This window comes from Pristiophorus japonicus, chromosome 3 (assembly GCF_044704955.1).
Source record: "Pristiophorus japonicus isolate sPriJap1 chromosome 3, sPriJap1.hap1, whole genome shotgun sequence".
Lineage (NCBI taxonomy): Eukaryota > Metazoa > Chordata > Chondrichthyes > Pristiophoridae > Pristiophorus > Pristiophorus japonicus.
In genome coordinates, this window is record NC_091979.1 from 319,105,268 (window position 1) to 319,120,766 (window position 15,499).

General features: G+C 48.0%; 1 protein-coding gene across 1 annotated transcript; it reads right to left on the reverse strand.

The window, feature by feature from the left end:
* Positions 1-2,631: 2,631 nt before the first annotated feature.
* Positions 2,632-14,279, reverse strand: LOC139259610 (class I histocompatibility antigen, F10 alpha chain-like). The gene is made up of 2 exons (XM_070875096.1): positions 12,996-14,279; positions 2,632-3,246 (listed from the first exon to the last, which is right to left on the reverse strand). Exon 1 carries the CDS (start codon positions 14,203-14,205, stop codon positions 13,138-13,140), a length of 1,068 nt encoding a protein of 355 aa, XP_070731197.1. The 5' UTR covers positions 14,206-14,279; the 3' UTR covers positions 2,632-3,246; positions 12,996-13,137.
* Between the last annotated feature and the right edge of the window lie 1,220 nt (positions 14,280-15,499).

The following is a 15,499-nucleotide window of genomic DNA, read 5'->3' on the forward strand; positions in this document are numbered from 1 at the left end:
TCTCTGCCCTCCACTTTTACTATTCTCCTTTCTATCTTTTGCTTCTGTCTCCATTTTATTCCCCTCTGTCTCCCTGAATAGATTCCCATCCCCCTGCCATATTAATTTACACACTCTGGTGGCATGAAACAAACAGAATAAAATACAGTACAACACACAACACTGGCCCATCTGAACAGGCCCCCATCACAAAGTACCCATGACTAAAACACTCCTGTTTGGCTCAATAGGGCACCACTGAATCTGTCCAACAGATTGTACATACGCCTATGATCCATGCAGAAACCTCTCCATTAAATCCCTAAGGCTTGGTTGGGACACACAACACCCCTTCATACCATGCTGTGGTCTTAAGACATGTGTGGGCTGGGATAATGCTCACCAGTTACCCCTCTGGCTTACTCACTGCTTCTCCCGATGAGGGAGGCTCTCTTTGCTCATAGCTGGTGGTTTCTTCTCTCCGTCCCAGACCGAGTGCTCAGTCCTTGTGTGCGTTGAATGAAACAAGTAAGCTTGGAGGAGGAGAGCGATGGCTGCAACTGCCGTTTCTCTTATACCTGAAAATACTTCTGAATTCTTCGTGCCAAAATTCAGTCTTTTGCCTGAGGCAGTCCAACTGAAAGAGCAATGAATCCTGTGTCTTTGTTACTGGGCCATTCTGGGGATAAAGGCTCCAATGAGTCTGGGTGGCCAAATGGCTTCCTTTGTCCTGAGGTTCCTGTGCTCTGGGGCTCGCCGTCATTTCGATGGCTTGAGCTCTGACCAATTTACTTGGTCTCTCACTGATGACAAAGGGTCCCATCAGCCATCTTCCTGCAATTTTAGCCATTGACCCATCCCCACCCACCTGATGTGTATTCCTGTGGAACATGTATGGACCTATCCCAAGTCCGCTGTCTGCTCTTCTGCAGTAACAGAAAATATGGAAAAGCAAAAGTCCAAAATTAAAGTACAAAATGTTTTGAAGTCTGTCGATGTTTCCGCCGATTCTTACAATCAGCAATCTCCAAGTGTGTTGCTAATGGTTACTCGAAGGATATGCTGCTTTAATGCAACCAGAATTAGTCAAATTTAGAAAACCATTGGAGTGCTTAAGCAGCGCTTTAGATGCCTGGACCAGTCAGGAGGCGAGCTCCAAAACCACCCTGAGAAGGTGGCTCAATTCGTGGTGGTGTGCTCCATGCTGCACAACTTGGCTATCAGGAGGGGACAAGAATTGCCTGAAGTGTCTGACAGTCCACCTCACCACAGAGAGGAAGAGGAGGACAAGGAGGCAGATGCTGAAATTATGCCAGACAATCAGGCTGGCGCTGAAGCCATGCCCCTGCCCCCCTGTAAACCGCATGAAAGGGCCCGTGGTGGCATGATAGCTGCAAGAGCCTTAGGTTAGGAGCTCATCAATGAGCGCTTTGCCTGGAAGAATGTTGGTGTTATTTACAAGGCTGACACACTGCTGGGTGTGCAGATCATACATCAATGGTGGGCATCATGTTGGTGACAGTTAAAGTTTACATTGATTGAAATTAAGTGTAATTATACCCTTTGATGTTAAGGAATCACCAGCATGTAACGGTGCAGCTACCTGAGCCTATGCGCAACTAGGTTTTGTTGAATAAAAATCATTTAAACCACACAGTTGTCTGAAATCATCAGTATTTCTGTAAAAAACAATCCTTCCCCTTGCCGTCCTCGCCCCCCCACCCCGCTTTTCCTCCCCACCTCTATCCCTTCCACTTCCCCTCTTGACTCCAAGCCGCCTGGCCGAGGAGCTCCTCAGGTGATGCTTCATTGTGGAGGGTTGAGGGGGATGACGGCTGAACTGCTGAGTGGACGGATACGGGAGAGGACGATCCCAAGGTGGAAATGTGCTCCGAGCCAGAAGCAAGATGTTGATCGTGGCTCTCATGTGTCGTGGCAATGGTGGCGTGGCACCTTGGGATGCAATGCTGTGCTCCGGGACCACTGGGAGCTCTCTGCCATCAGTGTTTCTGGCTACTAGCTCCAGGGCCTCCACCATCCCTTTCATGTTACATCTTATTTGTTGGATAAAAACTCGGTGCCAACAAAGTTCTTGGTGCTTAGTCGGCTCCTTGCTGCTGGTGAATCTCCCTCGTGCCTCCCACAACAGCCAAACAAGCCCACACCACAGCCACACACCAGTCCCTCTCAGCTCCCCCTCTCTCTGTCTCCTCTTCTGTGCATGTCATGGTGACCCTTGACCTCCTGAATCGCGGGAATCGAGCGCTAACATGCCATTGCTAAGGATGATGACACTTTACAGCAGAAGTTCAGAGAGATTTAACGCTACCGTGCATTTCATATCGCTCGCGGTAACGCCTAATTTCAAAAATGCTGACTGGTGCTTTGAGAATGGGCGAGAAGCCGACGATCTGAAAACCCTTTCTTACCGCCCACACCGGAAATAACGCCCATTTTTGGGCAATATGCACAAAAGTGGAAAATCTAACCCATAGTGTTTAATCAGACTTTAAGATGGAATATAACACATTAGTTATATTGCAAAAACATACAATCATAACAGGTAGCTGATAGATATTCCGTCTTTAGTTCAAAACAATGATTTAAACACAGCATTCGTATCAGTTTTATACATTCATAACAGTTTTATACATTTTTCGGTATCCCTGATTTCTAACATATTCCCCTCCTTGAGAGAAAGTTATTTTGATCTCTCATTTCCGTACCTCTACTAACCATGCCAACTCTAGATTTTGCTAAGGGTGATTCAAAAATTAAGATTTTCCCCTTTCTTACAATCCGTTCCTTTAAACGGGAGAAGCAACCTCTGATCCCTTTCTCAAATTCAATTCACTGTTCCGGTGTTCCAATTGTGCCCTGCCTGGGCTATCCTCTGTTTCTTGTATCTCTCCTGATCTTACCCCACCTGGGGTTTCCTCTGTGTTGCTTCACATATTCCCTTTTGTTGTGTTCAATTAATCAAATATCAAATATACTATCATCACAAGTTAGATAATTACCAAGCGTGTGAAATAATTTGAACCTAAGAATGTACTGATATATTAGGCCCAATATCCCACCATTCTGAATGTCATACCAATTGCACCACTTAATTGTGCAGCTTATACTGAAGTATCTCATTTACTGTCAGTTTCACTTCGGTATCGGTTTTGAAAGAGGTTCTGTTAGACCCATAAAACATGCTACAGGAGGCACCATCAAAACCCTCATACTGGATTCATACTGGCTTTTCCCACGCTCTGTTACCTACAAAACATAATTATTATAGTTACAATTCAGTCTGACAATCAGTAGCACATCAACTAAGTATATACATGTCCAGCAAACATTGATGCAGGTAATGAAAACAGACATTGTACAGAAAGCTGAAGTTTAACATCTAATCAACAAGTCATGGACTTAAAAGATTCTCCAAATCTCTATTTTTGTCATTAATTAGATCGTTTCTCGATGGAGTATGTGTTAATTGTCTCACTTCCCTGAGCCACATTAACCATTTCACATCTTCTGTTGTCAAGTAACTGAGCATGTCTGAGACCTGTTCGAATGTCTGAAGTAAATGATGACCTCCAGCAGGAGGGTTCGATAACTGATCATTCTTAACTGGTTCTATAAGATAAAACATGCAATATTTATTCTTTCACGGTTTTCAACTGATTGATATGGTACTATTTAGCCCCCTTGGTCCTCCCCTTTTTCCCCAGGGAATTGCAACAGATAGACCGAAGGACTGACCCCGTCAATAATCGGGAATGGGGCCATTCCACCTTGGTTCGAAGCAATGTTGTTGCTTCCCATAGTTTAGTAGCATTACGATATCTCCCACTTGCTGTTCAAAAGGTCGGAACTGCTTATCGAAGTGTTTCTATGCCTGGCTTCTTGACTTCCCTGTCTGTCTGGCTACATTTCAAGCCATTTTTGGTTGGCAGTTCCCTGTACTAAGGGTGTAACTGAAGGGGTTAACAGATGGGCTGGCATTCGCATTAGTCGCCCAGTCATAGCTTGGTAGGGTGAAATACCCGTTGTGCTATGCGGGGTGGATCTAATAACTATCTGGCACATTGACAGCATGCTAGACCATTTGGTGGGGTGATCTGCACCAAATTTGTTTAACATAACTTTCAGAATTCGATTTCCTCTTTCCACCATTCCAGATGATTGTGGACGGTGGGAGATGTGAAGTTTATGCAACATACCCATTGTCCGTTGCAGCTCGGTAAAACTTTGTGCGGTATCAGCCTGAATTGGCACTCCCTGCCTGCAGCTCACCTCACCCAATAATAGGCGAGCTGCTGTCAATACTGTGTTTGTTTTACATGGAAAAGACTCCATCCATTTTGTAAACGTATCAACTACAACCAGACAATACCACAACCCAGAAGGTCCTGTAGGCAAGGGCCTATAAAGTCAATTTGAAGGTGAGACCATGGCCCCTCGGGAGGAGGGGGACTACCCAACAGTGCTCGCTTCATGTGGCACTTGGGTTTTGCTGTAAACAGGGCAGGCAACATTCACTCTATGAGTGACGTCAGTTACACAATTATGATGCCATGCAAATTTGCGTAGTCTCTGAACAGTTGCATCGGCTGAATAGTGTCCTCCCACCGGGTGTCAGTGGAGGAGATCAAACATTTTGGGTGCCATGGATGGGGGAACACAGACAACTGGGAGATCAGATGATAGCCACCGCAAGCAGGGCCCATACATTAACAGGAGGGCAGATTTCCCAGACTGATCTGGAGCCAATTGTGTGTCCACAGCCCATGGAGTGGGCTGAGACAACGGACATCCATCCCGATGCCATGCAATAACAACCGCATAGGGAAGATAACTGGCCTAGAGACCGGGAGATCGATATCCCCACCTTGAATACTCGGGACAGACCTTAAGGGAGGGGTAGGAGCTTGCCAGAGGTCACCGTTAACGGTGGCATCTGTAGCAGCATGATCTGCTTGTGAGTTGCTCCGGGTGTGTAAGTTCAAAGATGCTGAGTGAAACTTCTTCTTACCAACATAAACAGGGGCTGATCGTGTTCCGAGCATACAGCGATAAAGGTAACAAAGTGTTAATCGCATAGGCACTATCTGGCCAGGCATTAACAGGTATGTCATAAGTAATTTGGATTGCTGTCACCAGGGCTGCAACTTCAGCACATTGAGCAGAGTGGGGAATGCATTTATACTTAATTTCTCGGTCAGGCATAACTAATTCAAATCCACTAGGGGTTTTCCATTTCTGTGATAGGATGATCCATCAATGTAAACATCCGTGGCATCACCTATTGGAGTAAGAGAGATGGGATGACGGTCGAACTTCAGTGGTGAAAGTGGACATTCATGGCTTCTGCCCTCATAAAATACGAGCTGAGGTAGAGTTGTCTGCTTTGGCGTTAATTCCAAATCTCTCTGAGTTAATAGAAGTGTCCAATGACTGAGTTGAGCAGAGGAGACCAGCGTGCCCCCCGGTTTAAGTAGAAGATTCAAGGGAGTGTGGGGGCTATGAATGATCGGTTTATTTAAACTGATAATAAACAAGAATTGTTTGACTGCCCAAAAAGTGGCCAGCAGATGTCACTCACACACAGTAAAATTCTTCTCCACGCCAGTCAAAATACGAGAGGCCTACACAATTGGCATAAGTTTACTCTGTACCTCTTGACACAAAATGGCACCAAGACTCTGATCGGTGGATCCCATCTCCAGGTGGAAAGGCTGAACTCGGTCAGGCTAATCAGGCATGTGACTTGCATATCGGCAATTTTAAGGAGGGACACCGCTGTTGTATGTTCGATGATCCAGTCACAGGCCACAGTGTCCTCTTCACCCTTTAATAGTTCATATAAGGGTTTGGCCAGCTCTGCAAATCTGGGAATGAACGAGCGCTGATATCCCAGCAGACCCAGAAAGGAGAGAAGTGCTGTTTTGGATACGGGCAATGGTACCTAAAGCATAGCAATCTTATCCTGGTCGGGACTGAGTCCCTTTGGCCCCACAATAACCCCTAAAAATATCACTTCAGGTAGCAACAATTGTGCCTTTTTGGGATTAATGTTCAACCCAGCTTTCGGAAGAAGGTCTAATAACTCTTCCATGAAGAAAGACTGGATCGACTAGGCTTATATTCACTGGAATTTAGAAGAATGAGAGGAGATCTCATAGAAGCATATAAAAGTCTGACGGGATTGGACAGGTTAGATACAGGAAGAATGTTCCCGATGTTGGGGAAGTCCAGAACCAGGGGTCACAGTCTAAGGATAAGGGGTAAGCCATCTAATACCGAGATGAGGAGAAACTTTTTCACCCAGAGAATTGTGAACCTGTGGAATTCTCTACCACAGAAAGTTGTTGAGTCCAGTTCGTTGAATATATTCAAAAGGGAGTTAGATGTGTCCCTTACGACTAAAGGGATCAGGGGGTATGGAGAGAAGGCAGGAGTGGGGTACTGAAGTTACATGATCAGCCATGATCTTATTAAACGGCGGTGCAGGCTCGAAGGGCCGAATGGCCTACTCCTGCACCTATTTTCGATGTTTCTATGTTTCAATATGAGTTTGTTTATCAGATGTTGCAAGCAAAAGGTCATCAACATACTGCAGCAGACAGTCAGGTCTCAAAAAAGGGTTTAAGTACCTGAGCCATCCGTTTGTGGAATATAGTCGGGGCGTTGTGAAAGCCTTGAGGCAAACATGCCCTTCATGTTCCTTTGATCTTCAAAGGTGAAAGCAAACTTGTTCTGATCCCTTCCCTTGACAGGGATACTCCAGAACCTGGTTGAAATATCAAAGGTGGAGACGTAGCAGCGACCCGGGGGAATTTGGGACAGGAGAATGTGGTCTCCCGATCAACAGGGGCACAAGCTGGAGTAACCGAATTAAGCTTGCGATAATCAATTGTTAAACGGCAACTATCGTCTAGTTTCCTAACTGGCCAAGTTGGAGAATTAGTAGTAAAAGTGCCAGTGTGAATAACGACCCAATAGTAGACCCAACATAAGGTTTCCTCTCAGCTGGAATAGCATACTGCTTAACAGGAGGGTGGGAGGGCCCAATAATCTTCTCCTTTTTTGACATTCTACCACAATCGTGTCTGGATTTAGCAAAAACATCTGAAAATTTACACTCAGCAAATCAACCCCGGGGTCTTCAGTCCAGGGAAGGGTGAAGTTCTCGGGTTTTTTAATCGTATATACCAAATGGGCATCCGAACAGGCCTCGGTGGTCCCTCACTAAAGTGCCACCATAAACAATAGTCGAGAACAGCGTGGTGTGTACGTAATGTGTCACTCCCGAGAATTCCTTTCTGGTCATAAGTAGTCAGATAAACGGCAGAGCGAACATTAACGGAATCCCCATTGATAGATAGAACAATAGGAATTAACCCCTGATTAGCCACCCGCGTAGCAGCATTAAAACCAGAAAGATTCAGAGCAAGACCTGAATGGGGCAGGGTCGTGTAAAATAGTCATGGCAGAGCCGGAGTCCATGAGCATGACATGGTGGCGGCCTTCATGATCAATAGTTGGTCTGAAGGGTCTCGCATCCTCCTGATACCAAATGGGAGAGGAGGAGGAGTTGGTCACTGGTGAGGTTGGTGACCGTCACAGTGTTTGGGAAGGGGTGGATAGTTCTGGCCATGTACCCCCACTACGGGAGACAGCTGCCACAGTTTGCCCCCCATTTTATTGTGTTGCATGGTCTCTACCATTGCCGACAAGCACTCCAGTTTCTGTAGCATCTGTCTTGAATCCAATCTGCTATCGTCTTGACCTGGAGAATGGTAACGCGGCCCATAATTTGAGCGTCGACTACCTCGACATTCTCGAGAAATGTGACCGGTTTTTTTTACAGTGAAAGCAAGTCACATCGCGTCTGTCCCTCTCATTGGGAGAGCCCTGTGGTGGTTGGGGATCTGGGTTTAGGGGACCCTCCACCGCTGAAACCCGAGGTTGAGGTCGAAGGGACTTGCTCGGTCCAGGCTTGAATACAGACTCCCATCAAGTCCACCCACGGGGTCCGTTTATGAACTGCTATTCCCAGAGCATCTCTTATCCCAGGCAAAAAACCGTTCAGAAACTTCATTTGAATTTCTTAGCTTCATTTGCATCTTGATATCATTGGGCCTTTTCGTATTAGCCATATAACCGAGAACGAAAGGAAATAGGGCGCTCATCTGGTGAGCGCATCCCATCAGCTGGTTAAAGTCAATTGAATCCATACCCAGTCGGACGGACACTGCCTCCAACACATACCACCAATCTCTGTCTGAATCATACACATCCTGGGGAGCACATCCCAAAGGTCCTCGGAGACACATCACAACAAAACCTGTTTTAAATCTGCCGTCTCTAATTCAGGATGGCTACGGCGGAACCTGCCCCAGTTACGGGTCAGGGTGATCGGATTCATCCCCAAGATGACGGGTCCCATCGATTCTACGAGTGCCTTTAATTCATCCGGTTTCAGACTTCTGCTAGTAGTGGTGACGCTTTCTCTCGGGGGTTGGTCATATGTCCCGGAGACCTCAGAATTAGTGTCAAACTCATCTTCATTATCTGCCTGGGCTGTTGTAATAGTGGTAGTGATCAGATTAACCTTCTTTGTCTCTGCCGGGGTGTTCCCTCCTGGATAAGGGGGAGGGGGCGTGAGGGTCGGGGGCTGTCCTGACAATAAGAATCTTTGTGGGATTATTTCTGTTTAGTCAGGCCTTCCGGGTTAACATTGGGGTCTCCCAGTTTAGAGCGAGTGATGGCTGCCACAACAGCTGATTGCTTTCCCAGTTTCCCCTGCAATTCTAGTATTTTTAATTCACACTGGGAGTGACCAATGCCCACCGGAGGGGGGCTTACAAGATACTCTCTGAGAACTCCTCTTGAGTTCCTCAGTTGTGAGGACAAGAGTTTAACCTTGGATTTTAAAGACTGGTTTTGCTCAAAGGCCTGCTGATGACGTTGTGAAGCCAGTCGGGCTTCCTCTCCTCATGTCGAAGGAAAGAACAGACATTCGCATATCGATCCTGCCAGTCCTGTCATTTTTTTTCAAGTGAAGTATTTTGTTCTAAGCGCTCGAGTTCTTTCGAGCGGACGGCACACAAGTGGGCCATATTGGGCTGTATATGACTAGCTTCTTTAAGCTTAATCTTCTTCTCATTCACTTGGGATGCTATCCCATCCCAGTGCTTGGAGTAACTACACCCCTCCTCTTGGACCACTCTAATAACCTCTTTGGCCCTCTGGACCCCGAATTTCTCGGAGAGACTGCTCATGATTTTATGTCTACAATGAGCATCCGTGATTTGTTTTTTGGTTTCCGTGACGAAGCACACCCCCATACGGGGTTTCCTACCCAGTCGTTCCACCTGATACCCTTTATGACATTTTAGAGCAAGTCTGTCTCCAACTCGTTTCTCCACAATAACCTTTTTACAGTCCTGCCCCCGAAGCCAATTGGTTGGAAATAGCCAAGTTTAAGGCTATCTCTGGTCCCTTTAATAATCAGGATCAACGGTAAAACCAATCTGGTGGATACATTATATTTAATCAGAGTTTAAGACAGAATATAACATATTAGTTATAGAGCAAAAACATACAACCGTAACAGGTAGTTGATACCGATTCCGATCGGACAAAAGGCTGATACAAGTGAGCAGTACTCTGGCTTGCTTGCAGTCTCTTTCTCTCGTCTAGATCTTCCTTCGGTAAAGCATGGGATCTCTCTCGAAAAGTGTTCAATCAGCTAAATTTCTGTTTCGCCCTTCCCTCACACCATCTATACCATCATTCTTCAGGAAGCTACTTTTATTCTATTTTTAGGAGTGGGCCTGACCCTGGATATTGACAAGACCGTTTGACCTTTCGAGGTGCCCCTAAAAACTTACTATCCAATAAGCTTTCTAGTTCTTTGTCTCAATTCTTGTTTCAACAACCCGCCTTAAAGATGTCTTACAATTTTGGTCACATTTCACTATTTATATCTTATCGAAGTAGCTTTTCTGTGGAATTCCTTTGATACCTCTCTGTCTCTATTCTCCCAGGAACAATCACTACACAGCCTTATCCCTCTACTCTTTGAACTATGAAGCTGATGTGGAGTATTACAAAGATGCTCAACACAAGTCTGTTTAGGAGAAAAGATTTGTTTATTAAGTACTCGATCGAGAGAAAGACAGCTTCTGCACGAGTTCAGTAACTCGGTGATCCAAACTAGCTGTTCTCCTCGAACAAGCGTCAGGTTACTATTTTTATAGTAACAGTCAAAATACATACAAAATTATGAAGTTCCGTGTGGAAGCTTTCCATTTGTTGTTTCCCTGCCGCATCACAAAGTTTCGCCTAACTTTATGATTGCAAATATTAATTAGTTAATACAATTATATTGACAGCAAGCTTCGTTACCTCCCCTGTGCACCTTTTATCTGATAAGTTACGTGCTACATCATTCTCAGGTCTGCGCCTCTTGGCTGATCTGCTCTCAACCAGTTGAGATTTTTCTCAATCCGCCTTTGTTTCCCGTAATCGTTTATCACCTCATGTGACCTAACCTTGGTCCAACTGTCTGGGTTATACTGTGATAAGGTGATTTATCTTCCTGAGAGTTGGAGTTTTAACATTTTCCCTGTGTTTCGGAGCACGTATTTCTTTTGTTTCTGACAGCCTTTATTTTTGGTTGTTAACGTTACTTAATTAGGTCCCCTTTGATTAATTAGGTTCCCTCTACTTCATTTTTTTTCTACAGAAGCAAAACCAAAAAACTGCTCACCCCAGAGTGTTACGTCTTTTACGACATAGCAACATGTTTACCGTAATTCTACAAACTTCCTTTCATTATCTACACCAGCAGTTTTGTTCAGGTAACTTTAAACCCTACCCGTTGCATTATACATAAAATACATCAACAAGTATTTAAATTGCCTAGCATCAGGGAGATTGTAAATAGTACAAAAAACTATATCCTCCATTTCTAAGCATTTCTCTGATTCGAATCGATATTCCATCTGCAGTTCAAAACAACGATTTAAACATAATATTCTTATCCGTTTTACACATTCGTGACAGTTTTATACATTTTTAGGAATCCCTGATTTCGAAAAAGTGCTGACAATCAGATGTCCCTCACAACCAACAGTAATACAATAACTCATTGATAGTCTTTATGTTACAAGCAGTAATAGGTGTAATGTCTCTCTATCCTATGTGTAACTAGCAGTAATACTTTAACCCACTGATACTCACCCTGAAACCATACCCAGAATCCCCCTGCACTGCACCAGGTGAGGTCAGGCTCCCCAGTTGAAGCCACATTTAAGAGGCCCGATCTCTCTCTCTATCACCTTGGAATCTGATTTGGTCTCCGGTTCCGTGTGAAGGTGACAATTCTGAACTGGGAACCTCAGTCTGAGCTGATCTGTATTTGGACTTCACACGTCAAACCCGGCCGGCACAGACCCACCTGAACCAATCCAAGAGATTGCACAAAGGCCAGTGAGCTCAGTGTGTGGGGCACTTCTCACAGGGCACATTGTCCTAAACTCAGCTCAGCACCAACATTTCTAAACCGTTCCATGTGTTCGGTCTCAATAAAGGAGGGTTTTCATAGAATTATAGAAATGACTGCACAGGAGGAGACCATTCGACCTCGGAGCTTGCACTCTCTTCTGTAATCCCATTCCCCCCAGATCTTATAACATTCTTCCTTTTCAAATATTTATCACATTCCCTTTAGGTTTTAGAATCCTTGGTTTCTGTTCCCTAGTTCCCCATTCGCCCACCACTGGAAATAATCTTTCACTATTTACCCACAGTAAGGTCCCCAGGTTTCACTCACCCCTTTACTGGCTGCTCCTCTCTCAGTGTCACTCCCACTCACCACGTTACTGCTGCTCCCGGCTCTATGGGAAATACTGGACCCTGCACCCACCCCATTCCCCAGTCTCCCTCTCCCCGAACCCCCATTCCCCAGTCTCCCTCTCCCCGAGCCCCCATTCCCCAGTCTCTCTCTCCCCGAGCCCCCATTCCCCAGTCTCTCTCTCCCAGAGCCCCCATTCCCCAGTCTCCCTCTCTCCCCAAGCCCCCATTCCCCAGTCTCTCTCCCCCCGAGGCCCCATTCCCCAGTCTCTCTCTCCCCGAGGCCCCATTCCCCAGTCTCCCTCTCCCAGAGCCCCCATTCCCCAGTCTCCCTCTCTCCCCGAGCCCCCATTCCCCAGTCTCTCTCTCCACGAGGCCCCATTCCCAAGTCTCCCTCTCCCCAAGCCCTCATTCCCCAGTCTCCCACTCGCCGAGCCCCCATTCCCCAGTCTCTCTCTCCCCGAGGCCCCATTCCCAAGTCTCCCTCTCCCCAAGCCCTCATTCCCCAGTCTCTCTCTCCCCGAGCCCCCATTCCCAAGTCTCCCAGTCCCCAAGCCCCCATTCCCCAGTCTCCCGCTCCCTGAGCCCCCATTCCCCAGTCACCCTCTCCCTGAACCCCCATTCCCCAGTCTCCCACTCTCCACAAGCCCCCATTCCCCAGTCTCCCTCGCCCGGAGCCCCCATTCCCAGTCTCCCTCTTCCCAAGCCCCCATTCCCCAGTCTCTCCCTCTCTCCCCGAGCCCCCATTCCCCAGTCTCCCTCTCCCCCACCCCCCATTCCCCAGTCTCCCTCTCCACGAGCCCCCATTCCCCAGTCTCCCTCTCCCTGAGCCACCATTCCCCAGTCTCTCTCTCCCCAAGCCCCCATTCCCCAGTCTCCCTCACCCAGAGCCCCCATTCCCAGTCTCCCTCTCCCCAAGACCCCATTCCCAGTCTCCCTCTCTCCCCCAGCCCCCATTCCCAGTCTCCCTCTCCCCCGGCCACCATACATAGAATCATAGAATGGTTACAGCACGGAAGACGACCATTTGGCCATCCAGCCCGTGCCGAATTAGACACATCTCATTTACATTAAACACCAAAAGACCCAACTGGAGATTTCTATCCAATCACCAAAAAGAAAATATCCCCAAACCCACTCAATGATAGATACATTACCGATTACTATTAACACTGGCAGCAGCCAGTGACAATCAAACGAAATGAAGATGCAGAATCGTGGATTGCTTCTGAATGAACCCTCCTTGCGACACAGCAAGTCCAGATTCTAGTCCCAGTGAACTTCACTTCGGGACCAGCCTCAGGCTTGGGCTGGTGAGTTTGGGGATAATTCTCCTCGTTCAGCAGGGTTCGCTGGGCTGTAACCAGATGTCTCCTCTCCTCCTCTCCTCTTCCACACAACCGCACCGATCACAAGAGCAATCAGGGCGACGGCAGCAATCACAATTCCAACAATCAAACCCCTATTTGTTCCCTCTGGCGATCCTGGAGTCACTCGGAACGTCCCGTCCCAGTCTCGGGTCTTCCCTCCTGCTTGGCCGCTCTGCTCATACTGACAGGAATAGGTGGCTCCATCCGCGGGCTCGATCTGAGCCCATGTCGTGAGCTGGTAGGTGCCATCGTGGTTGGGCAGGATGCCCGTGGATTCCGTGTCCCTGATTGGCTCGCCATTTCTCAGGAGGGTCACTTGGATTTCGCGAGGGTAAAAACCTGTGAGGAGACAGGAGAGTTGGGGGGCTTTAATATTCGACGCCTTGTCCACAGAAGGAAACACTTGAGGAGCAACAGCTCCCAGTTCTCTCTCTCCAGCCTTCAGGTATTTCTTCAGCCACTCGATGCACTCCTGCTCCAGGTAACTTTTGTCCTGCTGCATTTCGGCCCTGTCCTGGTCCCACTTGTTCTTGGTGATCTCTCCCCACGGTACCGGGGTGACCCACACCAGGCGATCCTTGTCGAAGCTGATCAGGTCCTTCCCGTCCCAGCCGTACTGCCAGAAGCCGCTGGTGGTGCCGTCATCCCGCAGCTCACAGCCGCACAACCTCTGCAGCGTGTGGATCCCGCCGGTCTGGTTGGTGCGGGTTAAGACGGTCTGAATGTTGCCTTTCATCACCTGCTCCTTGCCCCGCAGGATCTGTGTGTAGCGCTCCCAGTACTCGGCGCCCTCGCTCTCCCTGATCCACCGCTGCCGCGGGGTGTACTGCCGGCTCACACTGTCATAGTAAATAAACTGCTGGTCATCCACATAACCCACATCGGTGAACTCAGCAATGCCCGGGAGCGGAGTGATAGCCGTGTGCATGTACCGTAGGGAGTGAGAGCCTGCACACACCTCTCCACACAGAAGGGCCAGCACGGTCAGTCCAAACATTGTTACTTCCCTCGACAGGCTGGAATGAGCGGTTTGCAGGCAATCCTTTTCCGAGAGACCGTCCGTGAGCTGCGCCCAATTCAGACCGTGTGATTCCTGTGCCCTGTGCCGATACTGTGTCTCTGGGACTGTCTCTCTGTGCCCAGTGCTGATACTGTGTCCCTGGGACTGTCTCTCTGTGCCCAGTGCTGATACTGTGTCTCTGGGACTGTCTCTCTGTGCCCAGTGCTGATACTGTGTCTCTGGGACTGTCTCTCTGTGCCCAGTGCTGATACTGTGTCCCTGGGACTGTCTTTCTGTGCCCTGTGCTGATACTGTGTCTCTGGGGCTGTCTCTCTGTGCCCTGTGCTGATACTGTGTCCCTGGGACTGTCTCTCTGTGCCCTGTGCTGATACTGTGTCTCTGGGACTGTCTCTCTGTGCCCTGTGCTGATACTGTGTCCCTGGGACTGTCTCTCTGTGCCCTGTGCTGATACTGTGTCTCTGGGACTGTCTCTCTGTGCCCAGTGCTGATACTGTGTCCCTGGGACTGTCTCTCTGTGCCCTGTGCTGATACTGTGTCTCTGGGACTGTCTCTCTGTGCCCTGTGCTGATACTGTGTCTCTGGGACTGTCTCTCTGTGCCCTGTGCCGATACTGTGTCTCTGGGACTGTCTCTCTGTGCCCAGTGCTGATACTGTGTCTCTGGGACTGTCTCTGTGCCCTGTGCTGATACTGTGTCTCTGGGACTGTCTCTCTGTGCCCTGTGCTGATACTGTGTCTCTGGGACTGTCTCTCTGTGCCCTGTGCCGATACTGTGTCTCTGGGACTGTCTCTCTGTGCCCAGTGCTGATACTGTGTCTCTGGGACTGTCTCTGTGCCCTGTGCTGATACTGTGTCTCTGGGACTGTCTCTGTGCCCTGTGCTGATACTGTGTCTCTGGGACTGTCTCTCTGTGCCCTGTGCTGATACTGTGTCTCTGGGACTGTCTCTCGGTGCCCTGTGCTGATACTGTGTCTCTGGGACTGTCTCGGTGCCCTGTGCTGATACTGTGTCTCTGGGACTGTCTCTCTGTGCTATCTGTTCTTGCGCTTTGCCCAGTGCAGAGTGTTTTACACTCAGACTCCTCCGGACTGATTGGTTCGAGGGTATATTTGTCTCCAATTACAATAAAAACAGGCTGTGAGCCAATAGGCTCCGGGTAGAAAAGACACGGGGAGAGTTTGTGTTGGTGCCGAAATAAACTTTCCAAACATTGAACTATCCAATCAGACAAATACTGCGAGCTGCATCATCAGTTGCCGGGTAGGTTAAAGA